Raw genomic sequence first — 27,900 nt, 5'->3', positions numbered from 1 at the left:
GTGCTGGGTATCAAAGTCAATTACATTAGCATAAAAAGGAAAACTGCATACACTGGGATTAACATGTCTTCCCAGGTGTGTTTATCATAACAACGTTTTGACCCTTAGGTCAATGTTATGACCTTTCATCATATTCCTTTTTTGCGGCTTCTTGACCAAAGAAGATCTTTCTATCTCGGTCTCTGATCTTTGCTCTTCCGTGTGTGTGTGTGTGTGTGTGTGTGTGTGTGTGCGCAGGTATACTCTCTGATGAGGAGGTGTTGGGAGAGTTCCCCGGAGAACAGGATTCAGTTCAAAGGCCTGATCACAGAGCTGGAGCTGCTGCTGAACGAGATGCATGGAGGAGATAGACTGGCTGTCTGACCTGACAAAGCTCACACATAGATGGATAGATAATAATATAATTCATATTATAATAATAATATATATGCCATTTAGCAGACACTTTTATCCAAATAGATAGATAGACGGGTGGATGGATGGATGAAAACACAGCCAGCAAAGATGGACATACAGACAAAGACATACAGAAAGCACAGACAAAAGCTCACTTTTGTGAAAAGATAAAAGCAATATCTTTTTTACAATAGGGAAACAAATTTAGGCTAGATTGAAAACTGGACACTGTACCACTCAGCCATTAGGTTAGCCACTGGAGCCCCCTACCGCACACACTGTTCTCTCCCACTGGAGCCCCCTACCGCACCCACTGTTCTCTCCCACTGGAGCCCCCTACCGCACACACTGTTCTCTCCCACTGGAGCCCCCTACCGCACACACTGTTCTCTCCCACTTGAGCCCCCTACCGCACCCACTGTTCTCTCCCACTGGAGCCCCCTACCTCACCCACTGTTCTCTCCCACTGGAGCCCCCTACCGCACCCACTGTTCTCTCCCACTGGGGCCCCCTACCGCACCTGCCACGGTTTCTCTCTATGAGCAGTTTGGCCTACCATCCCTCACAAGCAGATGACAAATTTACTGGTTCACCCTTACTTACAAAACCCTTACTGGCAAAGCCCCACTCTAGCTCTCTAAACTCCTGTCCTTCTCCCAGTCCTTCTACAGCCTACCTACACTCTAGCTCTCTAAACTCCTGTCCTTCTCCCAGTCCTTCTACAGCCTACCTACACTCTAGCTCTCTAAACTCCTGTCCTTCTCCCAGTCCTTCTACAGCCTACCTACACTCTAGCTCTCTAAACTCCTGTCCTTCTCCCAGTCCTTCTACAGCCTACCTACACTCTAGCTCTCTAAACTCCTGTCCTTCTCCCAGTCCTTCTACAGCCTACCTACACTCTAGCTCTCTAAACTCCTGTCCTTCTCCCAGTCCTTCTACAGCCTACCTACACTCTAGCTCTCTAAACTCCTGTCCTTCTCCCAGTCCTTCTACAGCCTACCTACACTCTAGCTCTCTAAACTCCTGTCCTTCTCCCAGTCCTTCTACAGCCTACCTACACTCTAGCTCTCTAAACTCCTGTCCTTCTCCCAGTCCTTCTACAGCCTACCTACACTCTAGCTCTCTAAACTCCTGTCCTTCTCACAGTCCTTCTACAGCCTACCTACACTCTAGCTCTCTAAACTCCTGTCCTTCTCCCAGTCCTTCTACAGCCTACCTACACTCTAGCTCTCTAAACTCCTGTCCTTCTCCCAGTCCTTCTACAGCCTACCTACACTCTAGCTCTCTAAACTCCTGTCCTTCTCCCAGTCCTTCTACAGCCTACCTACACTCTAGCTCTCTAAACTCCTGTCCTTCTCCCAGTCCTTCTACAGCCTACCTACACTCTAGCTCTCTAAACTCCTGTCCTTCTCCCAGTCCTTCTACAGCCTACCTACACTCTAGCTCTCTAAACTCCTGTCCTTCTCACAGTCCTTCTACAGCCTACCTACACTCTAGCTCTCTAAACTCCTGTCCTTCTCCCAGTCCTTCTACAGCCTACCTACACTCTAGCTCTCTAAACTCCTGTCCTTCTCCCAGTCCTTCTACAGCCTACCTACACTCTAGCTCTCTAAACTCCTGTCCTTCTCCCAGTCCTTCTACAGCCTACCTACACTCTAGCTCTCTAAACTCCTGTCCTTCTCCCAGTCCTTCTACAGCCTACCTACACTCTAGCTCTCTAAACTCCTGTCCTTCTCCCAGTCCTTCTACAGCCTACCTACACTCTAGCTCTCTAAACTCCTGTCCTTCTCCCAGTCCTTCTACAGCCTACCTACACTCTAGCTCTCTAAACTCCTGTCCTTCTCCCAGTCCTTCTACAGCCTACCTACACTCTAGCTCTCTAAACTCCTGTCCTTCTCCCAGTCCTTCTACAGCCTACCTACACTCTAGCTCTCTAAACTCCTGTCCTTCTCCCAGTCCTTCTACAGCCTACCTACACTCTAGCTCTCTAAACTCCTGTCCTTCTCACAGTCCTTCTACAGCCTACCTACACTCTAGCTCTCTAAACTCCTGTCCTTCTCCCAGTCCTTCTACAGCCTACCTACACTCTAGCTCTCTAAACTCCTGTCCTTCTCCCAGTCCTTCTACAGCCTACCTACACTCTAGCTCTCTAAACTCCTGTCCTTCTCCCAGTCCTTCTACAGCCTACCTACACTCTAGCTCTCTAAACTCCTGTCCTTCTCCCAGTCCTTCTACAGCCTACCTACACTCTAGCTCTCTAAACTCCTGTCCTTCTCCCAGTCCTTCTACAGCCTACCTACACTCTAGCTCTCTAAACTCCTGTCCTTCTCCCAGTCCTTCTACAGCCTACCTACACTCTAGCTCTCTAAACTCCTGTCCTTCTCCCAGTCCTTCTACAGTCTACCTACACTCTAGCTCTCTAAACTCCTGTCCTTCTCCCAGTCCTTCTACAGCCTACCTACACTCTAGCTCTCTAAACTCCTGTCCTTCTCCCAGTCCTTCTACAGCCTACCTACACTCTAGCTCTCTAAACTCCTGTCCTTCTACACTCTACCTCTCCCTGTCTGTTACCACATCCCGCTCCAACTCTGGCTCCAAAACATTTCAACACTCTGCTGCTACTGACTGGAATAAACTCCAACAGGATGTACAACTCAACCAATTATTAATCTCCATCCCCAGTTTCATTATCAGTTTACATTACCTGGTTATCCACCCGTGACTGCTTTTAGACTCAGTAGCTATTAGTTGTGTCCCCTGTAGGTGTTTTAATGTTATGTGTTGTAAATATGTCTTTTAGCTTTTTAATAAATGTCTGGTTTGTCTGTCTGTATGTATACACCGGTCTGCTTTGCGGCACGGTTATTGCCCCATCTTGGTCAGGTCATTATTGTTAAAGAGAACGTGTTCTCAATTACTTACCTGCTTAAATAAAGGTTAAATAAACAAATATTTACTTTTCCACATACAGTAACTCAAACATACAGTGGGGAAAAAAAGTATTTAGTCAGCCACCAATTGTGCAAGTTCTCCCACTTAAAAAGATGAGAGAGGCCTGTAATTTTCATCATAGGTACACGTCAACTATGACAGACAAATTGAGAAAATAAAATCCACAAAATCACATTGTACGATTTTTAATGAATTTATTTGCAAATTATGGTTGAAAATAAGTATTTGGTCACCTACAAACAAGCAAGATTTCTGGCTCTCACAGACCTGTAACTTCTTCTTTAAGAGGCTCCTCTGTCCTCCACTCGTTACCTGTATTAATGGCACCTGTTTGAACTTGTTATCAGTATAAAAGACACCTGTCCACAACCTCAAACAGTCACACTCCAAACTCCACTATGGCCAAGACCAAAGAGCTGTCAAAGGACACCAGAAACAAAATTGTAGACCTGCACCAGGCTGGGAAGACTGAATCTGCAATAGGTAAGCAGCTTGGTTTGAAGAAATCAACTGTGGGAGCAATTATTAGGAAATGGAAGACATACAAGACCACTGATAATCTCCCTCGATCTGGGGCTCCACGCAAGATCTCACCCTGTGGGGTCAAAATGATCACAAGAACGGTGAGCAAAAACCCAGAACCACACGGGGGGACCTAGTGAAAGACCTGCAGAGAGCTGGGACCAAAGTAACAAAGCCTACCAACAGTAACACACTACGCCGCCAGGGACTCAAATCCTACAGTGCCAGACGTGTCCCCCTGCTTAAGCCAGTACATGTCCAGGCCCGTCTGAAGTTTGCTAGAGTGCATTTGGATGATCCAGAAGAGGATTGGGAGAATGTCATATGGTCAGATGAAACCAAAATATAACTTTTTGGTAAAAACTCAACTCGTTGTGTTTGGAGGACAAAGAATGCTGAGTTGCATCCAAAGAACACCATACCTACTGTGAAGCATGGGGGTGGAAACATCATGCTTTGGGGCTGTTTTTCTGCAAAGGGACCAGGACGACTGATCCGTGTAAAGGAAATAATAAATGGGGCCATGTATCGTGAGATTTTGAGTGAAAACCTCCTTCCATCAGCAAGGGCATTGAAGATGAAACGTGGCTGGGTCTTTCAGCATGACAATGATCCCAATCACACCGCCCGGGCAACGAAGGAGTGGCTTCGTAAGAAGCATTTCAAGGTCCTGGAGTGGCCTAGCCAGTCTCCAGATCTCAACCCCATAGAAAATCTTTGGAGGGAGTTGAAAGTCCGTGTTGCCCAGCGACAGCCCCAAAACATCACTGCTCTAGAGGAGATCTGCATGGAGGAATGGGCCAAAATACCAGCAACAGTGTGTGAAAACCTTGTGAAGACTTACAGAAAACGTTTGACCTGTGTCATTGGTAACAAAGGGTATATAACAAAGTATTGAGTAACTTTTGTTATTGACCAAATACTTATTTTCCACCATAATTTGCAAATAAATTCATTAAAAATCCTACAATGTGATTTTCTGGAGAAAAAAAATTCTCATTTTGTCTGTCATAGTTGACGTGTACCTATGATGAAAATACAGGCCTCTCTCATTTTTTTAAGTGGTAGAACTTGCACAATTGGTGGCTGACTAAATACTTTTTTCCCCCACTGTATTGTGACCTTCAAATGCATGTTGTTGTCGTATTCTATATTTTCTATAGTACAGTATTGATTTGTTTTCCTTTTCACAAGCTATTGATACAGTGTAAGTAACAGGACCTTTATGGACGCTATGGATACAGTGCAAGTAACAGGACCTTTATGGATGCTATGGATACAGTGTAAGTAACAGGACCTTTATGGATGCTATGGATACAGTGTAAGTAACAGGACCTTTATGGATGCTATGGATACAGTGTAAGTAACAGGACCTTTATGGATGCTATGGATACAGTGTAAGTAACAGGACCTTTATGGACGCTATGGATACAGTGCAAGTAACAGGACCTTTATGGACGCTATGGATACAGTGTAAGTAACAGGACCTTTATGGATGCTATGGATACAGTGTAAGTAACAGGACCTTTATGGATGCTATGGATACAGTGTAAGTAACAGGACCTTTATGGATGCTATGGATACAGTGCAAGTAACAGGACCTTTATGGATGCTATGGATACAGTGTAAGTAACAGGACCTTTATGGATGCTATGGATACAGTGTAAGTAACAGGACCTTTATGGATGCTATGGATACAGTGTAAGTAACAGGACCTTTATGGAAGCTATGGATACAGTGTAAGTAACAGGACCTTTATGGACGCTATGGATACAGTGCAAGTAACAGGACCTTTATGGACGCTATGGATACAGTGTAAGTAACAGGACCTTTATGGATGCTATGGATACAGTGTAAGTAACAGGACCTTTATGGATGCTATGGATACAGTGTAAGTAACAGGACCTTTATGGATGCTATGGATACAGTGTAAGTAACAGGACCTTTATGGACGCTATGGATACAGTGCAAGTAACAGGACCTTTATGGACGCTATGGATACAGTGTAAGTAACAGGACCTTTATGGATGCTATGGATACAGTGTAAGTAACAGGACCTTTATGGATGCTATGGATACAGTGTAAGTAACAGGACCTTTATGGATGCTATGGATACAGTGTAAGTAACAGGACCTTTATGGATGCTATGGATACAGTGTAAGTAACAGGACCTTTATGGATGCTATGGATACAGTGTAAGTAACAGGACCTTTATGGACGCTATGGATACAGTGCAAGTAACAGGACCTTTATGGACGCTATGGATACAGTGTAAGTAACAGGACCTTTATGGACGCTATGGATACAGTGCAAGTAACAGGACCTTTATGGACGCTATGGATACAGTGTAAGTAACAGGACCTTTATGGACGCTATGGATACAGTGCAAGTAACAGGACCTTTATGGACGCTATGGATACAGTGCAAGTAACAGGACCTTTATGGACGCTATGGATACAGTGTAAGTAACAGGACCTTTATGGACGCTATGGATACAGTGTAAGTAACAGGACCTTTATGGACGAGTGAGTTAGTTCATTGTGTTAGGATGAAAGACATTAAGGCCAGGATTCAATCAGATCAGCGGTAACCCGCGTTAGCCCGACAAACGCATAGCCTTTTCATTGCTTTTGTTAAGGCGGTGTCGGAGGTATAACTGCATTAAGAGCTGTGAGCCTAATCAAGGTGTAGATTACATCACACATTCCAGTGTTCGAACTCGTGCGCAGGGATTTCTACTCATGCGACTCGATGCATCTAATGGCAGCGTCTGCGATAGGTAACGCCAGGAGCTTGTGGATTCGACAGCTCTAACGTAGTTACACCTCCGACACCGCCTTAACAAAAGCAATGAAAAGGCTATGCGTTTGTCGGCTAACGCAGGTTAACGCTGATCTGATTGAATCCTCTAAAGCCTCATCTGTTAGGATCAAAATGGTGTAATTGATTACCCTTGGTATTAATGTTCTATAATAGTAAACAAAGTACAAGAAGTCCTTACATTTTATTGGTCAAGTGTATCCAATTGGAAGGTGTGTGTGTGTGTGTGTGTGTATACGTGCACGTGTTAGTGCACGTGGAGGCATCAGTCCTCCAACTCCTCGACTGACAGTGAGTGTGTCCAGGCCACCAGTTTGTCCACCTCGTTCTCCCAGAGGTCCTGTTGCTGTCTGTCATGGGCTCTACAGAGATCCCTGGAGAACATGGTGTCTCCCTGCACACTCACCTGAGGGGCCAGCATGTCTACAAGGACACACATAAAATATGGGCTCTGTCACTGCTCAAAGTACACACACACACACACACACTGAATTCATCATGGACTTACCTGGTGCTCTGTAGAGGAGGTAAATCTTTCTCATTTGGTCCATCCTCGCCTGTCTCCCCTCACTCACTGGTTCTGTCTTCTTAGGCTGGCGCACGGTACCATACATTATGGCTCTGAACCTGTCACAAAGCACATCAGGTTATTATGGCTCTCAACCTGTCACAAAGCACATCTGGTTATTAAAGCTCTGAACCTGTCACAAAGCACATCTGGTTATTAAAGCTCTCAACCTGTCACAAAGCACATCTGGTTATTAAAGCTCTCAACCTGTCACAAAGCACATCTGGTTATTAAAGCTCTCAACCTGTCACAAAGCACATCTGGTTATTAAAGCTCTCAACCTGTCACAAAGCACATCTGGTTATTAAAGCTCTGAACCTGTCACAAAGCACATCTGGTTATTAAGGCTCTCAACCTGTCACAAAGCACATCTGGTTATTAAAGCTCTCAACCTGTCACAAAGCACATCTGGTTATTAAAGCTCTCAACCTGTCACAAAGCACATCTGGTTATTAAAGCTCTCAACCTGTCACAAAGCACATCTGGTTATTAAAGCTCTCAACCTGTCACAAAGCACATCTGGTTATTAAAGCTCTGAACCTGTCACAAAGCACATCTGGTTATTAAAGCTCTCAACCTGTCACAAAGCACATCTGGTTATTAAAGCTCTCAACCTGTCACAAAGCACATCTGGTTATTAAAGCTCTCAACCTGTCACAAAGCACATCTGGTTATTAAAGCTCTCAACCTGTCACAAAGCACATCTGGTTATTAAAGCTCTGAACCTGTCACAAAGCACATCTGGTTATTTGAGAGTTTAAAAAAAACTAGAGAAATACGTTTCCATTTGCGAATGATTGAGATGTTTGCCTTTGTATAGCATGGGTTTATAAAAGCCATGGAATTCTGGAAAGACAATGCAAAACCCAACCATATTGGAAAGGCAGCAGCTATGGGAAATCAGACAGGTACCGACAGTATATGTGTTTTAACCAGCAATCTTACACAGCAATACAAGCCAAGAGGTAACCTTCTTTATCTTCAGAGTAAACAGACTTACGTTTCACGCTGTGGACCCATGGGAGATTCCTTGTCTGGTGACCCATAATACATGGCAAAGGTCTCTGGGCGCTTGATGAGATCCTCCAGGGCTGGAATACAACATCAGGTAGCACTCATAGTAACTTGTATCATCATCTTTTAACAGGCTAACTCCTAATCATGAGGAGTTTGTGTATTTAGATAGAAATACATACATTCATTCCTCATCCACGAGCCAGCTTTAGTTGTGGCCATCTTTGTCCACGTCTTCAGATAATCCTCAAAAGGGATTCTCCTCACAAGCCTTGAGGCATTACATTTAGCCATGGAACACAGAATATTACACTAAACTAGTGTAACTACAGAAGTCAAGAGTATAGTACTATTATGATACTACGCAAGAAATTCACAATGTTTTCACTTTGAATGTGTCATCACAAAAAAAAAGGGGATAAAACATAACATAATACCGTAATGTCAGTTCTATCATTGTGAATTAACTAATCAATCAAGGGAACGAAGAGAAAAATGATTCTGTAAATGAAAGAGATGAGCACATGGAAAGTGGAGATATTCTCTCACCTGTTCTGTGAGTCCAACTGCACAGCTTTCCTGTTCCCTACAGGGGGGTGGTCATAATAGACAGATCAGTGTGAGATGGGATATGATAGCCTTATCTTAGAATAGAATAGACTAGCGGCATCCAGCGGTAAATCATTTGAAATACGTTTTAATTTCATATTTGAAGACCGAAAGTGAAGCAACCACCACAGACTCTTCAACTCAATAACAAAAACACAAAACACAGTGGAATATAAAGTAGCCTACCCCATGGTACCAAACTAATAAAATCAGCAAAGGACGCAAATCCACCGCCAGTGGGGGGGAGACCTTCAACTGAATAACAGGTGGAGTTATCCCACAGCCTTTTACAGTGACAGATTCAAATGACCTGCTATGAGGTCAGCTCACCCAGTGTTTCACCTTACCAGAATACGTGGCTGTAGTTTCACATCTTACATCAGAAGCGTGTTAAATTCTCAGGCGTTGGCGCACTACGTTATGAGTGTGTAAAAAGAGAAGGAAACTGAGCCACAAAAACGACATTATTTCTGAAGAGGCATCGTTTCAGAATGAGAGGTGGTGTAGCTCTGTTGGTGTTGTTGTTCTGTCTGGCTGGGGTCATGGGGTCATGGGCTCAGGGAGAGAGTGGAGGGGTCAGAGAGAGTTTGATCGAGTGCCAAGAGACTGAAGCTACATAGACCACCCACAAACAGACAAGCAGCCAGACCACCACCCCCCCTGACATCTGGGCAGAGCTGAAGGAGCTGAGAGACATGGTGATGGAGCAGAAAGTGGAGCTGAGTGTCACCAAGACTGAACTGAGGAACATGGAGGCCAGACTGAAAGACAGTGAGGACCTGGCAGAGGACCAACGATTTGAGCTTCGACTCACCAAGAAGTACTGTAGGTGGAGGAGCTGAAGACGGAAACGAAGCCCAAGCAGCTAAACCGTCAGCCAATGGGGGCCAGAGTGACAGCCAGTGCGAAGGAGGAGCAGGAAAAAGTAGCTGACAGCACTTAGAGAGGAGATGAGCATCACCAATACTGAACTGCCGCTCCAGAAAAACAAGATGGAGGAGCTGGAGAGAAAGAATGCAGCCATGGAGGCCAGAGTGACAGCCAGTAAAAGGGAGGTAGAGGAGCTGAAGAGGGAGAACACAGACAATATGTTCTCTGCTGGTTTGACTGATTCAGGAATTGTAGGACCATTCAATACTGAATCCCAACTGATCTACAAGAGAGTCATCACCGACATTGGAGCGGCCTATAACCCAATTACAGGTGTCTTCCCAGCACCAGTGAGAGGAGTCTACTACTTCAGATACAGTGCCTGGGTAATACCGCAGTTCGCAAACCATGAGAGTAGGCCTGTTCCACAATGACCAAACAGTTGTGTATAATTATGTACACACTGACCATCAAGATAAGTATGTTTCAAAGTCATTGTCTCTAGAGCTGGACAATTGGGATGTGGTCTACGTCCGTCTCCCCTCGGGGAAAGGGCTCTATGACAGCACTAATAACTACAGCACCTTCAGTGGCAACCTGCTCTTCCCTTTGTGAGGGGAGCACCGTTCTGTAATGCTGTAATGAACTCTGCTTTCCAGTGGTGTAAAGTACTTTAAAGTACTACTTATGTAGTTTTTTGGGGTATCTGTACTTTACTATTTATATTTTTGACAACTTTTACTTCACTACATTCCTAAAGAAAATAATGTACTTTTTACTCCATTCATTTTCCCTGACACACAAAAGTACTCGTTACATTTTGAATGTTTAGCAGGACAGGAAAATGGTCCAATTCATGCACTTATCAAGAGAGCATCTGTCATGCCCTGGCTCTGGGGGCTCTTATATGTTGAGCCAGGGTGTGGATTTTCTATGTGTTATTTTCTATGTTTTGTTCTAGTTCGTGTATTTCTATGTTGGCCAGGGTGGTTCCCAATCAGAGGCAGCTGTAGCTTGTTGTCTCTGATTGGGGACCATACTTAGGCAGCCTGTTTGGCACTGTTTATTGTGGGATCTTGTTCAGGAAGGTTTGTGTTCAACCCAGGACTTCACGTATCGTTTGTTTTGTTGTTTTGGTTTGTGTTGTGTACTGCAATAAAAGAATGTACGCATATCACGCTGCGCCTTGGTCCGCTTCATCTAACGACGATCGTGATAGCATCCCTGCTCATCCCTACTGCCTCTGATTTGGTGGACTCACTAAACACAAATGCTTCATTTGTAAGTGATGTCTAAGTGTTGGAGTGTGCCCCTGACTATCCGTAAATAAAAAGAAAAAAAGAAAATCATGCCGTCTGGTTTGCTTAATATAAGGAATTTGAAATTATTTATACTTTTACTTTTGATCCTTAAGTATATATTTTTTAATTACATTTACTTTTGATAACTAAATATATTTAAAATCAAATACTTTTAGACTTTTACTCAAGTAGTATTTTACTGGGTGACTTTCGCTTTTACCGGAGTCATTTTCTATTAAGGTATCTTTACTTTTACTCAAGTATGACAATTGTGTACTTTTTCCACCACTGCTGCTTTTTGATGGGAGCACTTCTGGTGTTAAAGCATCCAATGTTCCTCTCTAACCAATAGGAAGCATTTAGAAAGAAAAATAATGCTGCCGTTTGTGTCTTACAGTATTGTAAAAGTTTATGGTAATTCTTGCATTTATTTAGATAATGATAACATTAGCATACACTGTAAAATTGAGTCAACGTACAATTGTAAAGGCAATTGTAAGGCAACCATCTGCAATAGGATTTTCACACGCAAACTTTTTGTTGCGAGTTTTTGCAAACTCACAATCCTATTGCAGCTGGTTGCCTTACAATTCTTTTATTTTTTTATTTTATTTTTTTTACAGTTTAGCTTTGTAACGTAGCCCAATGTAATCAATAGCTAATCTTTGTACTAGGTGGCGCTCACTCACTCTCCAGTTCCTGGCTGGCCTTGACACAGTCCAGCACCACACGGTGGTAGGTGGATGGGCTGGACCAGAGCATGTCAGCAGCTTCGGGGTTCACCGCTCCCTCCAGGACTGGGTTGGACAGCATGGTCTAGAGGGGACATAGGAGAGGAGACCATACAGAGACTTGATATTACTACACTACTACTATGGGGTCTATGAACACTGCAAGTGGCAGGGCTTTTTTAAAACGAGTTTGTAATAGTTCTATCTTTATCACAATAGACTAACAATTGCACCAAATACTGCAACAAAATTAAACTAAATGCAGTCTAATTTATTAAATATACAGACAACAACATTGCAATTAAAATATTGATAAGAGATAATCCTGCAAATTCCTTCAGGCCCTAGTTACTGTAGCTACTCTATATAAAGTGACTGGTTATATGGAAGGGCTGTATCCAACCTGGACTCAGGGGTAGACATTACATAGTAAATGTAAATCCGGGACACTCCAATTAGTATGATACCAATTAGTATGATATGTTACGTTTCGTATGGTATTCATTTGTGGATGTCCATCATCCATTTCATATGATATGTTACGAATTACAATTTGTATAATATGTTAGCAATTGCAATTCCTAAAATATGTTATGAATTTGCACTAATTTGTTGTGGCTAACGTTAGCTAGGTGGCTAGGTGACTAATGCTAACGTTAACTAGGGTAGGGGTTAAGGTTAGGGTTAAAGTTAAGAATTAGGTTAAAGGGTTAAGGTTAGGGTTAGGGGAAGGGTTAGCTAACATGCTAAGAAGTTGCAAAGTAGCTAACAAGTAGTAAGTAGTTGCAAAGTAGCTAATTCGCTAAAATGCGTAAGTTGTCCGTGATGAGATTTAAACACGCAACCTTTGGGTTGCTAGACGACGTGTTATACGCCCACCGATCTGTTCCGACCAACCACCCTACTTTCATTTTAGCCTTAAGTAACCTTCTGTCTTACGTAACCATACCAAACATAACATAACTATATAAGTGTCCTTTGCGTTTACTATGTTACGTCTAGTCTATGAGACCAGGCTGCTGTATCTCAAAATGTGCAGTAACGTGGGTGCCAACCTGGATGCTGAGAAGAATACTGCTAATTGAGATGCTGGGGTTCCACTCGCTGTCCAGGCAGGGGATACATGGGCTACCTGTGTCCTTGTCCACTTCAGTCACAACAGACATGTACAGGGTGAAATGAAACACTTTTCCTTTTTATGACACTATTATGGCAATATATATTGGCGGGAACTCACCATTGGGGTGGAAAGGGATGGCGTTGAACTCGACAGTTGGAGGGACAGAGTTGTAAGCCTCACTGAAATGCAATGTCAGCAGCAAAACAGCACCTTATAGAACAGATAGATTTGAAAACGAATTTGCTTTTTTTTCCTTCTTTTTTTAATGCTTTTGGTAGTTCAGACACCAAGCCCTAAATGTAGACACCATGTAATCATCGTCACTAGCTGATCATCATCATCAATATTATTTTGTGGATGCTGAACACTTCATGGCCATATCACACCTTCCCACAAAGTGTCCTTCAGTCCCTCCACTTTAGCCTCCCATTCAAGCAGGCTGTCACTTACTGGCTTGGCCTCCAATCCCTTGTCCAAAAAAAAAGAAATAAAAACTTTCAGCGCTTCACTGGTTATTTGAAGGTGACATGAATACACACTTGTTTCCTGTGAGAGATTTCTTCTTATGAGCACACACAAGTGGAATGACCTAATATCTTAAGATATGATGGATACATAAAAATATAGTAAAAACTCACTTTTAGATCCGCTGTCTGCAGTTTGAGGTATTGTTTTCCCAGCAAGAAGTGAGAGTGGGTGTGCATCATTCACTCGGTTCTTCACAACTTCACAATGGTATGTGCGAATATTTCATACAACAAACGCATGCTTTCATAGTCTGAAATGATAAAATATTACACTGGCGCAACGCACAGACATATTTTTTTTCAAGAGAACAATGGAGCGAGGTGATGTAATGTTTCGAAGCTGTTGTCAAGCAACATGTCTGTCAATTTGGTGGCAAGAACAGCTTTGTATTGAGCCAATAATAGTGTCGCTATAACAAGCTCCATGTTAAAGGAGCAATCTGCGATTCTACATCCATGTTTTGACTTTTAAATTAATGATATATAGCCATTGATTCTTGAAGAATATAACTTATGAATGCCTCATGCCATTAGTTCAACTGTCTAAACCCCATCAGAATCCAAAACATAATCTTGTTTTACTTCATTGTTTATAAACATCGTAATTGTAAAAACACTGTATAGCTTCACACATAACTTAAGCTATTATTTTGATCTTATGGCTGGTCAGTCCTTGCATCTGTAGTTCTGTCTATGAATTTGAGAGTGGTTACATTTCCCTAAGCCGTTTATCTAAAAAGTTGGCGTGGTGTAGCATCGTTGTTGTTTGAACTGCAGGTTGCCACTTTAAATCACATTATATGAACACAGAATATATACATTTTCCTGTTTGGGATGCATTTTTCACTTGTTTCATTTAGATTATATAATTATTTAGGTTACTCATTAGGCTACTCATTTATGGAATAATGTCTATTCTTTATACCTTGCAGGATTTGACTAATGAAAACAACAACTAAATACGAAGTTGATCATGTTTTATTTTTGGTACAATTCACTCTTGCTCAATTTGAAGCTGAGTGGTGAGTGTTTTGAATTGGGGGTAATCTGAAAGTACAAAATCGAACAAAGATGCTTTTGATAGAGGGTGAAAGGGCCATCTAAGTGATGGTAGGATGGGGGATAGACAGTGTGGTTTGAGTGAAAGGGCCATCTAAGTGATGGTAGGATGGGGGATAGACAGTGTGGTTTGAGTATTTTATTAGGAAGGGACAGGGGGTTGTAAGGGACAATCATGTGATGACTGATGGGCCACTGCGGCCTGTCCTCTCATGAAGCTGTGAGACCTTCAGGGCTATGGTAACCAGGGGGGCCAACATCACCTGGCACACACACACACACACACACACACACACACACACACACACACACACACACACACACACACACACACACACACACACACACACACACACACACACACACACACACACACACACACACACACACACACACACACACACAGACACACACACACACACACACACACACACACACACACACACACACACACACACACACACAGACACACACACACACACACACACACACACACACACACACACACACACATACATAAAACACACACACACACACACACACACACACACACACACATACACACACACACAGACACACACATAAACACACACACACACACACACACACACACACATACACACACACACACACACACACACACACACAGACACACACACACACATACACACACACACACACACACACACACACACACACACACACACATACACACACACACACACACACACACACACACACACACACACACACACACACACACACACACATACACACACACACAGACACACACATACACACACACACACACACACACACACACACACACACACAGACCACACACACACACACACACACACACACACACACACAGCACACACACACACACACACACACACACACACAGACACACACACACACACACACACACACACACACACACACACACACACACACACACACAGACACACACATACACACACACACACACACACACACACACACACACACACACACACACACACACAGACACACACACACACACACACACACACACACACACACACACACACACACACACACACACACACACACACACACACACACACACACACACACACACACACACACACACACACACACACACACACACACACACAGACATTAGGTTATACACTAGTATGTAGCTACATGCACATGTTCTATGATGATATTCTTAGAAACATCACCGTTTGGTCAGTGAGATCTAATCTCTGAATCATCCTTTGTCTGATGTAAGACTTACCTGTGGATCCTGGAAGATCTTGTTGGGGTCTGTCTCGTAGCTGTCGATGTAGACCCGAACTGTCGCCCCCGTACTCCCTGTTCCACTGAGCCTGTAGATGACCCGGGAGCCGTCTGTCAATATTATCCTCAGGCCCTGCAGATAGAGAGAGGAGATTAGCCAGTTAAATAAAGTATTGGAGACTCCTACAGTAGCTACAGAAGTTGATATCATCCTTATATCCAATTAATCCAAAGTGACATGCATGTCCTGTTCAGTGAGCACGCCGAAACAGCCACCCCAATTCCCCACCTGGTTTCTGGAGATGCGCCCATCTACGGGGTCAGTGTATTCAAAGTTGTCGGCCCTCTCCACCTGGTAGAGCTTCTCCCCCACTGCGAACCTCTGGCCTACGAAGCCCTTCTCCAGCATCATCAGCTCCAGATCCTCCATCATCTGAACGGCTGTATCCAGGTCGACTTCCTCATAGTCATACCTGCCCAAGACAGCACAGCAGAAGATGAAACCAGGAGCTTTGGCTGCATTGCTCGCGTGCCTCTTTGTTTCTGCAGCCAACTCCTTTGTAATTTGTTCAAGCAGGAACAGGCTATTGGCTGCAAGGCACTTTGCTTTCCAGGCATAGTGTCTCTTTGACTTAATTTCCAGCTTGCTATACAACTCAAGGTTTCACTCAGACTTCAGCACTAGCCTGCCCTTCTACAACTCCCTGGCCCTGAGAAAGTCTGTGGGGATTCAGAAATATGTTCTCCAATTATATGCTTTGTGATTCACACTGTCCATTGCTCACCTGGTAAAGAAGTTTCTGCCAAACTTCTGCCAGTGGTCCTTCATGATGTCCTCCACACTCTGCTTCCTCGCTGCCAGGATGGACAGCCATGCCAGCACGGCCCAAAGTCCATCCTTCTCACGGATATGGTCAGCACCTGAAATTATAGAAACAGTATAGGTTTGCTTGAGGTTCTTGCGGTGTTAGCCACCTTTTCTTGTAACTAGTTCCTGACATTTGGACTCACTGATGAGCTACCTGTGCCGAAACTCTCTTCTCCGCACAGGGACAGCCTGCCTGCGTCCATCAGGTTGCCAAAGAACTTCCACCCCGTGGGGGTCTCGTAGAGTTCAATCTTTGTTGCTCTGGCCACACTACGAAATACGGAGAAATAGGGGGATATAGTCATTTTGTTATTTTGGTGATCTTACATGATTACGGTTTATGATCATTCTGTACATTCAACCTTACAGTGTCCACAAGTTTGTTATTCATTCATTCATTGAGACAGGATGAAATGCAGTAATGGTCAATGTCACATTTTCTCATTGGATAGTGCCAACACTTATTATTATAATGTAATTATTTATTATATAATTTAATTTAATTATTATAATGCATTACGTAAATTTAAAATATTTTTATTTAAATTAAAAAATATTATTGTTTTTTAAAATTGTTTTTTAAAATCATTATTTTTATTTACATTTAAATTACTTTTTATTTAAATAAAAAATGTCTCATTGGATAATGCCAATACTTATTATTATAATGCAATTATTTATTATATAATTGAATGTAATTATTATAAGGCCTTACTTGTCTAGAGCAGCGCTGGTGGGCATACTGCGGGCGTAACCTCTCACCCCTGTGTGCTGGAAGTAGGGGATGCTGAAGACATTGGCAGCGATGACAGCCACAGAGTCTGAGGGGTTGACGAAAAAGCCATGCTTACCCAGGATCATGTTACGGTCCTAGGAAACCAGACAGAGGTTAGAGGTCAGAGGGTGTTGGCAACATCTAAATACAATTCAAAGCATCCAACCCCAAACCTTAAAGTTGGGATTGAAGTCTTCAGCCTGTCTGGGATGCGTAAAGAACGTCACTGATGTTTATTGTACCTTGATGGGTACTATTTTAACATTTCCTTTTAGAAATAGTCTTGGATGAAATATGACTAAGATAAATAAATATAGTGTATCAGTAGATTCGCAGTTGTTGTGTCAGCTTAGCCTAGTGTAAATCTTTAAGGTTTGGGGTTGGATGCTTTGAATTTGCCAAACATTTGCCACTTTGATATATATATATAAAATATATAAATGACAAATTCACGAATTAAAGATAATTACTTACAATGGTGATCATTATTAAAAATACTGTTCAATTATTGGTTGATTGAACACTCACTCCGTCACCATCAAAGGCAGCTCCAAAATCGTGCTGGCCACTCTTCATGGTCTCAACCAGGTCGGCTGCATAGGTGAGGTTGGGGTCAGGGTGCTGACCCCCAAAGTCTTGCAAGGGGACACAGTTAATGGCGGAGTTAGCAGGAGAGCCCAGCTCTTCACACAGTATCCTCTTCACATAGGGACCTACCACTGAGGATTAAACAGAGATACACAGGGAAGGAGAGAGGGAGGGAGGGAGGGAGGGAGGGAGGGAGGGAGGGAGGGAGGGAGGGAGGGAGAGGGAGGGAGGGGAGGGAGGGAGGGAGGGAGGGAGGGAGGGAGGGAGGGAGGGAGGGAGGGAGGGAGGGAGGGAGGGAGGGAGGGATAGAGTTTAATGATGAACAGGTTGATGGGACAAGTGCCATGGACAGAGGTATTAAGGGACAGGATTAGAGAAGTAGAGAATTACATAATTTGAATTAGAGTCATCTCCAGTACCCAACTGTGGCTGTTGAAAGAGACTAGCATTAGAGAAATCTCTCAGTCTTTGAGAGAGAAGTTCAGAGAAACTGGGTCGGGTTCTGTGGGTTATTGGATAGGGAGTGAGGGTTAGGGTGAAGACTTGGCAAAGACTTTGAGGGTTTCATAGTGATAGAATGACTGCGATGGAGACATTTGGTAAACCATAATGAGAGAGATTGTTAAGAATTGGAAGGAAATATGAATAGACAGCTGAAATACTATCCTTTTTCTTCATGGATTATTTGACCCTTACCCCAGTCCCGTGAAAACATTTGCCAAGTGCACCCGTTAACCTACATTTTAGATACCAGAATATCCAATTACTCATCATAATCATAACTTTGATCTCTCATTTTCAGAAGCTTTGAAGTCAGATTAACAAGGCCACATCCTTGTGTTGACCTCCCGATTGCTCAAAGCCACATAAGCATGAACTTCATCTTGGAGAGAGAGGGAGCAGGCATGAACGTGGAACCTTGTTAAAATTCCATTAATGTCAAGATCTTCTGCAATCGAAAGACACCTGCTTTCCTGTGCAAAGGGGGGGTCCAGCCTTTGGTTTCAGTGTTATCACTGGTGTTCAGCGGGGTGGCAGATAGCCTAGCGGTTAAGAGTGTTGCTGGTTCAAATCCCTGAGCCGACTGGGTGAAAATCTGTCAATGTTCCCTTGAGCAATGCACTTAACCCTAATTGCTCTGGATAAGTGTAAATGTTATCACTGGGGAGCTCCTGGAAATGGTTCTAGGAACAGCTTGAGTTGAGAGGTTGTAGCAGACAGTTTCTGTAACCCCCCTCTCTCCTGAAAGACTGGATCATGTAACGGATAGTTGGATACAACAGCTGAATTCTCAACTGGGCTGCTGCTCTCACAAATTCTGCTCTGCTCATCTTTACGGTGGCACTGTGTGAGATTAGATTAAACCTAAACTGGATATCAACATCTGGATATCAACGTTGTCCGGGTTTGGCCGGGGTAGGCCGTCATTGTAAATAAGAATTTGTTCTTAACTGACTTGCCTAGTTAAATAAAGGTTAAATAAAAAACAACAACAACAACAAAAAAATCTGCGCTATATGTTCTGTACTGTACATCTGAATAGAGCAGCCTTCTTCTTACCTCCTAATCTTACAGAGCCAGGCGAGTGGGTCTGTAAATACTGCATATACTCCAACTACACGTTGTAGCTGGAAAGTCTGGCACGATAGATTACTAACCTCCATGCATGGCGTCTAGACGGATATTGATGTGGTTCTCCCCAGACAACAGCTCCTTCAGTGCGGCAAAGTCAAAGATGTTCCTCAGCATGTTGGCATAAGACTCCACCGAGTCCACTATCTCCACTGTGAGAAGACAAAGAATCCCTTCAGTTGCCCATCTCAGAAAACAAAGTAGGGAAACAGTTCAAATAATGAAGATAGGGGCAATGTTCTGTGGCCAGATTCAATCAAACCAGAACCTATGCTGTTAAAAAGTCACATTGATCTTGCACTGCAAACTTGGAATGTCATGGTTTTATTCGTTTTTCTATAGAGCAGGTTTTATTGAATTCTAGCCTAAGTATTCTATTGCCTACTCTAAAACTGCCAACAAGGAATTCAGTTTATTTCCTTCTATTCAAACATCAGGTACATGTCTACTTCTCTAGAACTCTTGCCAGGTTTATGAGCGATGTGTTTGTGCTCACCTGTGAAGGGTTTGAACTTGTTCTCCAGGTCAAACATCTGTTTTCCCGGGGTAGCCAAGTTTACCCGGAGCTCTGGGCAGATGGCATACTCCTCTATGGTTCTGCTGATCTGGAAGATTTTGTTGGTGACCGCCTCCTGAGCTGGACCTGGGTTGGTTCAAACAGAAGCAAGACTTCATGTCATGTGTTACACAAGGGCACTCATTTGTGTTGATCTTAATTGTGCTGCTCTAGTCTATTAAATTGTGCTGGTGAAGTCACCAATTATTGATATAGAATGACATTGTATCAAAAGTGTCAAATATCTGCATCACTGAGCATGATACTTGTGGGAAATGTCTCTATCTTATCTTGTAACACTCTTGGCTAACATCCTTTCCTCCTGTCCCTTATTCTCTAGTTACAGTACCTCCATTAGCAGTGTTGAACTTGATGCCAAAGTCTCCGTTGGGTCCCCCGGGGTTGTGACTGGCTGTGAGGACGATACCACCGATGGCCTTGTACTTCCTGATCACACAGGAAACCGCAGGAGTGGACATGATCCCGTGATGACCAATCACGAGCCGGCCGACCTGCCAAGATGACACAGGTCAGGTGTGTGTGTGTGTGTTTTGGCAGCGGTGTCTTAAAGTGGACTTTCAGATTAGTATCTCTGTTGTGGTCGCACATTTTAGTTTTTGAAAAAAGTCACTATGGCTTGGAGTTTTACACATTTTATGACTGAATGTGGATGGTATAGATTACATTTTATTCAATATTCACTTCTGGATTTTAACATGAGAAGTCCATAGACTATGGTTGCTGGTGGTTATACTTAGCCAACCTAAGTATACTACAGTTATTGTGGCAGAAACACATTGAATCTACTACAGTCACTGTAGTAGTAACTCATTAAATATACTACAGTCATTGTGGTAGAAACACATTAAATATACTACAGTCACATTAAGTGCAGGTGTCATAATTTATAACTCCCCTTTAATCCCCCCCCCCATCTGTGAATGCATCAGAGGCTCTCTAATTTAAGACTCAGCACTTCAGGGCCACATAAGTGCTGGCAATGGGACAACAACAAAGCTAGTTTAAATACACATCTATTTCAAGACAGTGAGTCCTCAGTTAAGAAAGTTTGCTTTCCAGACCCACTTAGAATAAGGATTCAACAAATGTAATAAATGTGGCATATGTAGACGGTCTTTCTTAAAACATTATGTGATTAAAATATATAAAACAATTTGTTAATTTTGTCCTGGCATATTTTCAGACACCTTTAATCCATTGCTAATGTTTGCATGCCCTGGATAGGCCACGTGGCGTCAGATAGGTAACCCCGTCAATAGGTGACTTGGAACAGTTGATACACAGTCGTCCACATAGTGGCAGGTTACAGTGACAGGTGACACTGACCCCGTTCGCAGCTGCCATCTGAACAATGACCTCGATGGCTGTTTGATTGAAGTAGCGTCCATCTCCCCCGACTACCATCGTGGACCCCTGGCGGTCTCGCAGATCGATGGAGGAATATATACTCTGGACAAAGTTCTGAAGGTAGTTCCTTTTGGACAGGAAGACGAACACCTTCTTCCTCAGACCACTAGTCCCTGGTCTCTGGTCTAGGTAAGGGGCTGTGGGTAGAGTCAGAACTTGCAGTGGACTCTCATCCATCGTTTCAATGTGGTACAAAAAAACGAAAACAAAACACGAGGGGGAACCTGTTGTGTAGATATGATCCCCTGATGGTTGAAACGGTGTACAGGGGTAACGGGAGGGAAAAGCCTTAGCCACTCCCAGTATTTCACGGGCTGGTAGGGGGAAGCTATGGGTCCAAAAATAACCAGGGGGACTAATGTGTGTGCAGAGGCAGATGGTAACTGAAGACGCTCCTTAGTTCACACATGTGCAGGGGGATCACTGTCAGCGCTGTTGTCTCCAGTAAGAGAGGCCCCAAGCACTGATTCAGGGTCCATTTTCATTTGTGATGGTAATACCAAAGACACTACAGTATGGAGATCGGCAGAAACTGCTTCCCCAATAGAAATCACAGATCACGCTTGTAGGCGATGTCATGGCGACGTTAGCTAAGCTCATGCACAGAATCACGTAGTCGGGTCTAACGGTCGTCTCGTGCCGAACTGCGCATGTGCAAGCCGTCAACTGAAAGGCACTCGTTCGATATGAAGTAGTTTTTTTTTGGCGAAAAAATGAAAATGTGTCAGTTTGTCACTTTCACGAGGTTGGAGTAATAACGTGTTCAGCTACTGAAGACATCGGCTCGAATCTACGTTTTGCCTTTAGAGTTCGAGAAAATTAACAACTAAGGAAGAATGTTTCACTTCTCTCATTGACTTGTCAAACCCCAAACCCCGGTCTGGTCTGCCGAGTCTGCTTCCGAAGCGTTCCCCGGAAGTCTCGCAATGTTGCTCCTCTGGGTTTAGAAACTGGTAATACTATCGCGGAGCAGTGTGAAGGGTCAACTTCTTCTCAGAGAGTAGAATGCAATGCTGCCTCCTAGGGCTAATGTGGTCTGTTTTGAGAGGCTAGTGTATCATCCCCAAACGTTATGAACGTCGTGACCTACCTTATGCCTTTCAACGTTTCTTGTGACCTTCCAGTCAGACAAAACAATATATATCTAGCCACAAGTCAATTGAAAGCTGCTTTGAGGTCCAAGTGCACTTTTTTGGGAAGAACTACGAGTGCTGTAGTGCACTGTTATTCCATTGTGTCCACTCATTAGCCTGGTTAGAAAAAAATACATTATAGGTCTGATTTCATCAGAGGTCAGTGAGATATGTGATGTTTTTCAGGTCAAGGCTGAACAGGGGAAGACCAAAGGTACCTGTCAGACACTCACCATGTTGTCATACACGTTTACATAAAGGAGCCAACTTGTTCTAGCCTGGGTACCAGTCTGTTTAGCTAACATTGCGAAACATGACACGAAGTACAAGGAGTGGAATGTTAGCTAAACGGACTGGGACCCAGGCTTAACTTGTTCTGCCAATCGTGATACTCCCATCCCTCCAGTCCATTCAATACCATTTTGATTGAGTAGTAATAATACTGTATACTGTGATACTTTATATTTACAGGTATAGCTATTAACAGCTACAGCTAGACATTTGGACATAGATAAGCATATAGACGTTCCAATCTTTCAACTGAATGACCATGTTGTTGGAACATGGCTGTAGAGCCGGCTAGAAATCATATTATTTGGTCATTTGGACTGTCGTGTTACCGACTGTTGTAGTCTTTTGTGGGTAATTATCCAGAACCACACCAGTAGTCATAAATATGCTTTATTTATTAAAAACAGTATTACAGTACACATGTGCTGAGAGTCAATGTGACTCAGTAAGTGGTGATAACTGCTGTTATTCAGTTGGATGCCTGTGTGCTGTCCATCCAGCTCCTCACCACTTCATACCTGGTTGTATTCAGACTTAAGATCTGCACGCTTAACTCTCAACTCCTCACCATTTCATACCTGCTTGTATTCAGACTTAAGATCTGCACGCTTAACTCTCAACTCCTCACCATTTCATACCTGGTTGTATTCAGACTTAAGATCTGCACGCTTAACTCTCAACTCCTCACCATTTCATACCTGGTTGTATTCAGACTTAAGATCTGCACGCTTAACTCAAATTGTTGTGCAAGTCTCCCATTCATATAAAAGAATGATGTACGTTTTGCATATTTACGAGGTTTGTGCGCGGATCTCAGGTATGAATACTGTCCACCATTAATTCATAGTTTACAGTGTGAAATACAGTTACATAGAGGATTCCTCAAATGCATGTAACAATATGAGGATGTTATCGATTAATTTCACCCCAAAATTAGAACGCTAAATTGATAAATGTTAGACAATTCATTTGGTTCCTTGTATCCCAAAGACTTTAATGCTGAAGAGGAGAAGCGATTCCTTTTTACACTAGCTATAAGGCAAACTGGGGTTTAGAGACACAGATTCAGAGTCCTATTCAATCAACTTGGTCCGACTATGCAGTCGACAGAAGTGACTCACTAAACTGACATCCTAAATCTCCTTAAAGCCTTGTTGTCAGGGCCTTATCACATATTTTCGCCAAAGGTTGGTCAATGTCTTGTTTCTGTCCATAGGTAAATGTCTTGTGTTTGTTCTGAGCTGAAGTTGCCTGTCTCTGAGGAGGTTGAAATGGAGGTAGCGGCAGGGGTGGAGCGAATGGAGATCTGGGTGGATCGGAGGGAGTAGGAGGCCCCTCGGGTTGGCATCCAATGAATTCCCCTCCTACGCTCTGACCGTCCCTTGGGTCTCACGTGGATGTATTTCCCGTTCAGATTGGTGTCTCCGCAAGCGTTGAACCACCAGCCACCTGCGAAAACCCATCGGATTAGTTGAACTGGATGCTGGTGTAAAAAACAGCAAACTCCATTCAATCTAATGTTGCATTAAATCGAATGCTTCATAAATTAGATTAAACCCTGTCAATAAAGAATTTAATTCAAACAAACCCTGTACTTGAGCCCTACGATAAACCATGCATCCATAACATCCTACCCACTCCCCACTACTTTACCTGTGTAGGTGTAGGCACAGTGTGAGTCTTCAAGGTTGTCATTGTCCCTGTCCTTGGTGGAGAACTTCACACCGGTGTGGTTGCTCATTGCGTCAGGCAGATTTCCGGACGCCTGTGAGAGGTGGATTCTATAGTGGGCCTCGGGTCCATCCAGAGAGAAGTTGTACTCGATGAAGCGTTTTCCCTTTTTCCAGTCCTCCAGTTGGATGTTCAGGAAAGATTCACCTTGACTAGCGAGGGAGTGAATCTTCCTCAGGCCCAGCCAGAACTCCCCTGTGACGCAGACCAATCAAAAAGGTTCAGTGCTGAAGCTGTACACACATAACCAGGCATGTGAGGTGATTGGTCTGGTGCGCTGATCATGGGAAGTACACATTGCACCTCACAACTCGATCACTCACCTTGAAAGTCTCCAAATCCGTTTTCATAATTCTCCCAATTCTGATCGAAATTCACTGACCCATCCTTCCTTCTCTGGATGATAGCAGCCCCTCCATCTGCAGAAAGGAAAGAGGAAATACATTAGTAAACAATGTTTCAGTCCAGTCCAGTGGAGGCTGCTGAGGGGAGAACGGCTCATACTAATGGCTGGAATGGAGTAAATGGAATGGCATCAAACACATGGTTTTCCCGTGTTTGATACCATTCCATTCACTCCATTCCCTCCATTACACTCCATTCCAGCCATTATTATGAGCCGTCCTCCCCTCAGCAGCCTCCAGTGGGAGCATTGGGATCATTGGCGCTACTCGTTGTCTGTCTTACCTTCACCCATGTCACAGTAGACCATGAAGGGCTCAGATTGGTTAGGCTTGATGGCGTACACTCCACTGGCTCTCTCCCCCCTGTTGAATAGCTCACTGCAGTCTGATGAGAGATCTGTGACACAACCATATATACAGTCAATCAACAGCACGTTGCATTGATTGCTGAAACCTGTTGTTCCTCAAACATTGTGTTTTGTGTGGACCTTGTGTTTTGTAGGGACCCTGAAAGAGTAGCAGCTAATGGGAATACAAAATAAACAAAATATCATGATCCTTTTAAGCCACCTTACCCGTCATGTCCAAGCTGCCATTGGTGGAGGTGTTGGTCAGATACCCAGCGAGGGTGGGCGTGACAGACTGGAAGTTGTCAGATTGTTTCTCAAAGGTCTCTTGCATGAAAGGGTTGTAGGTGAGCTAAAAATGAGAAGGAATAGTGTTCTTATGGCACAAGCAGTCATTTCTGGCACTCTGCACAATAGTTGTTTTATAGGTTTGAAGCATACACATGAAGCTCTGCTAATAATATTTTAAACCTAACTGCAATTTTGTTTTTACACTATTGCCAATTTTAACTTTGCAGCTGGCCCATCTAGCAGAAATCGCTCGGTTCTGCCTCCAGGGCAATATTCATGACAAAAAAAACGTCAACCTGCTGAATAATCAAAGTGGATGAGGTGAGATTCACCCAAAGCGCTTTGAGCATCTGGTGATATATAAATCCAATTAATGATCATTATTATAATGGATTGAACATAAAAAAAGTAGTCATGATTGTAAGACTGTAAGGCTCAAGCTACGTAATTTGTTGTACAATAACTGTAACTACCTTCATCTCCAGAGATTTCATCTTGCTCCTCTGGTGGTCGAGCTGGTCGCTCTGCTCTCTCACAGCCTTCAGCAGCTCACTGATACTCCTCTCCTGGGTGTGGATCACATCCTGAGGGACACACGATGGGACAGGGATGGGTCATTTCACCAGACATTACTATTTATCCTTCTAGGGTTCAAAAGTTGTATCTGGTACTATAGTGGTGTTACTCTTCTAAAAATGGAGTAGGCTAATCCCTAGAACCAAAGGTGACTTTGGTCAGCGTATCTTCTTGAGGTTTGTTGAAGTGTCTGAAAACCTTGTAAAATGTCCCCATAAACCTTACCTTGTTTTTGGTATCTTACCACACCAGTATTCTACATGGACATTGCAGTGAGTTTTGGGAGAATCTTAATCAGCTTTAACACTATGTTCAACTCAAAACAGCATTTCCCCCCATGGGTTAAGGTCAGGTTGGGGTGGCTCACCTTCAGTGAGTCAATCTCAGCCAGCTGCTCAGCAGGCACCAGTCCCTGAGACAGGCCGCTCAGTTTCTCCTCCAGCCCTCCCACCTTGCTCTGAAGCTGGCTACGCTCCTGCAGGATGCTCTCCACCTTGGAATTGATCTCCAGTGACAGGTTCCGTATCTCCTCGTTGTTGGCCTTGAGCACCACCGTGGTCTGCTTCAGCTCCTCCTCTTCCTCCTTGATCTCGCTGGCCAGCACAGACAGCTGGTTGAAGGAGCTGTCGAAGATGTTGAGTTTCTGGAAGATGTCGTTGATCTGGCCCTTGGTCTTATGGACGAAGTCCCTGAGGCTTTGGCCGAGCTGGAGGAGACCATTGGCCAGGAGACGCACGTCGTCCAGAGCGGCGAAGCGGGAGCGGGTTTCGACGGCGGGAACCTGAGGGAGGGGAGAGTCTTTGGACATGGACTCCTCCTTGGTGCAGAGGACCAAGGGCCAAGAAGCCACAAGAACGAACAGAAAGGTTAGCATTAGCTTCATGATGTTGTTTGTTTCTGTCTTGAGACCTTCAAGATGTTGGTAGTGAGCTGGCCGGCCGCTTGAGTCCCCTCTTCCCTTGAAAAGACACCACAGGACAGAGAGCTAGTAAACTATATAGGCTGCCTGAGATGAGGTTGATTATTAACTTACTCAGTCTCCACTGAATTTACCTCTACAAATATGGATGCAACGTTCACAAGTCCAATTTACAAAGAGCTTAACTCTTTCATGAGTAGACTTTGTTTGAAATGACTGGAGTCTGACAGTTATTTCAGTGTTCTATTCTGAAATTCAAAAGAAAAGAACTGAGTGGGCAGCTGTGTGTGATGCAATCAATCGGAATGTTCAGGTCAAAACACACTGGTGTGCCAGTCTGGTGCCAGCATCCACCACCAATGCCAATTCCAAAATTGCCACATCCGTGTGCCAGTCGGTGAATCGTCATAGAAGACCGAATAGGCTGTTGTTGTTGGTTCTCAGAATGCATTTTAAGCAAAGTGCCGAAGTCCAAATATTGTTGGAATAAAGTTCCAAGTCCAAATATATCCTGCAGTCTGAACAGCCAAAAAGCACATGGGACATGCGACTTGTGTCTGAATGGTCAAATCTGATTTATTTGCC

At 43.6% G+C, this 27,900-nt stretch overlaps 4 protein-coding genes and 1 pseudogene across 6 annotated transcripts in view; 2 read left to right on the top strand and 3 right to left on the bottom strand.

Annotated features, from left to right (window-relative positions):
* The window catches only part of LOC121580669 (tyrosine-protein kinase JAK1), a 30,961-nt gene extending 30,413 nt beyond the window's left edge, over positions 1–548 (top strand). The window contains 1 exon segment of the mRNA XM_041895648.2: positions 238–548. Within this exon segment, the coding sequence (XP_041751582.2) occupies positions 238–363 (126 nt within the window). The 3' untranslated portion in view covers positions 364–548.
* A 6,310-nt stretch (positions 549–6,858) lies between these two features.
* Positions 6,859–14,303, bottom strand: LOC121580667 (ubiquitin-conjugating enzyme E2 U). 2 transcript variants are annotated; one of them, XM_041895646.2, is made up of 10 exons: positions 13,542–14,303; positions 13,290–13,371; positions 13,021–13,113; positions 12,839–12,930; positions 11,742–11,868; positions 8,822–8,858; positions 8,455–8,543; positions 8,259–8,349; positions 7,199–7,317; positions 6,859–7,113 (listed from the first exon to the last, which is right to left on the bottom strand). In XM_041895646.2, the coding sequence occupies exons 1-10, from the start codon at positions 13,608–13,610 to the stop codon at positions 6,956–6,958; spliced, it is 957 nt and encodes a 318-aa protein (XP_041751580.1). In that variant the 5' UTR covers positions 13,611–14,303; the 3' UTR covers positions 6,859–6,955. The 2 variants fall into 2 exon arrangements, with proteins under 2 accessions (XP_041751580.1, XP_041751581.1); XM_041895647.2 differs by lacking the exons at positions 8,455–8,543; positions 8,822–8,858.
* On the top strand, positions 9,184–10,366 carry LOC121580668 (annotated as a pseudogene).
* Positions 14,304–14,390: 87 nt separating the features above from the next.
* LOC121580666 (phosphoglucomutase-1) lies at positions 14,391–21,910 on the bottom strand. The gene is made up of 11 exons (XM_041895645.2): positions 21,543–21,910; positions 20,545–20,707; positions 20,136–20,282; positions 19,666–19,791; positions 17,948–18,138; positions 17,360–17,514; positions 16,799–16,914; positions 16,562–16,697; positions 16,066–16,249; positions 15,775–15,909; positions 14,391–14,752 (listed from the first exon to the last, which is right to left on the bottom strand). The coding sequence occupies exons 1-11, from the start codon at positions 21,798–21,800 to the stop codon at positions 14,663–14,665; spliced, it is 1,701 nt and encodes a 566-aa protein (XP_041751579.1). The 5' UTR covers positions 21,801–21,910; the 3' UTR covers positions 14,391–14,662.
* Positions 21,911–23,421: 1,511 nt separating this feature from the next.
* Positions 23,422–27,371, bottom strand: LOC121580665 (angiopoietin-related protein 3). 2 transcript variants are annotated; one of them, XR_006003125.2, is made up of 8 exons: positions 26,764–27,371; positions 26,294–26,404; positions 25,758–25,881; positions 25,466–25,579; positions 25,102–25,197; positions 24,701–24,973; positions 23,686–24,496; positions 23,422–23,565 (listed from the first exon to the last, which is right to left on the bottom strand). XR_006003125.2 is itself a non-coding variant. In XM_041895644.2 (7 exons), exons 1-7 carry the CDS (start codon positions 27,277–27,279, stop codon positions 24,240–24,242), a joined length of 1,491 nt encoding a protein of 496 aa, XP_041751578.1. In that variant the 5' UTR covers positions 27,280–27,371; the 3' UTR covers positions 23,422–24,239. The 2 variants fall into 2 exon arrangements, 1 of the variants encoding a protein (XP_041751578.1); XM_041895644.2 differs by having other exon boundaries at positions 23,422–24,496.
* Between the last annotated feature and the right edge of the window lie 529 nt (positions 27,372–27,900).

Source organism: Coregonus clupeaformis, chromosome 14, assembly GCF_020615455.1.
Source record: "Coregonus clupeaformis isolate EN_2021a chromosome 14, ASM2061545v1, whole genome shotgun sequence".
NCBI lineage: Eukaryota > Metazoa > Chordata > Actinopteri > Salmoniformes > Salmonidae > Coregonus > Coregonus clupeaformis.
Note: the sequence above shows the minus strand (reverse complement) of the source record. Positions and strands in the feature narration are given on the sequence as shown.

Excerpts from the sequence above, each read along its gene's own strand:
- LOC121580666 (XM_041895645.2), bottom strand. The coding sequence starts at position 21,800 with ATGGATGAGAGTCCACTGCAAGTTCTGACTCTACCCACAGCCCCTTAC. Across the intron at positions 18,139-19,665 it reads TCTAGACGCCATGCATGGAG|TGGTAGGTCCCTATGTGAAG; the intron begins GTTAGTAATCTA and ends TTTAATCCTCAG. Across the intron at positions 16,698-16,798 it reads AGAAGAGAGTTTCGGCACAG|GTGCTGACCATATCCGTGAG; the intron begins GTAGCTCATCAG and ends CTATAATTTCAG.
- LOC121580665 (XM_041895644.2), bottom strand. The coding sequence starts at position 27,279 with ATGAAGCTAATGCTAACCTTTCTGTTCGTTCTTGTGGCTTCTTGGCCC. Across the intron at positions 24,974-25,101 it reads CGGATTTGGAGACTTTCAAG|GGGAGTTCTGGCTGGGCCTG; the intron begins GTGAGTGATCGA and ends TCTGCGTCACAG. Across the intron at positions 24,497-24,700 it reads CTGTGCCTACACCTACACAG|GTGGCTGGTGGTTCAACGCT; the intron begins GTAAAGTAGTGG and ends GGGTTTTCGCAG.
- LOC121580667 (XM_041895646.2), bottom strand. The coding sequence starts at position 13,610 with ATGATGCACACCCACTCTCACTTCTTGCTGGGAAAACAATACCTCAAA. Across the intron at positions 8,859-11,741 it reads GGCCAGCCAGGAACTGGAGA|GGAACAGGAAAGCTGTGCAG; the intron begins GTGAGTGAGCGC and ends ACCCCCCTGTAG. Across the intron at positions 8,544-8,821 it reads CAGTTGGACTCACAGAACAG|GCTTGTGAGGAGAATCCCTT; the intron begins GTGAGAGAATAT and ends TAATGCCTCAAG.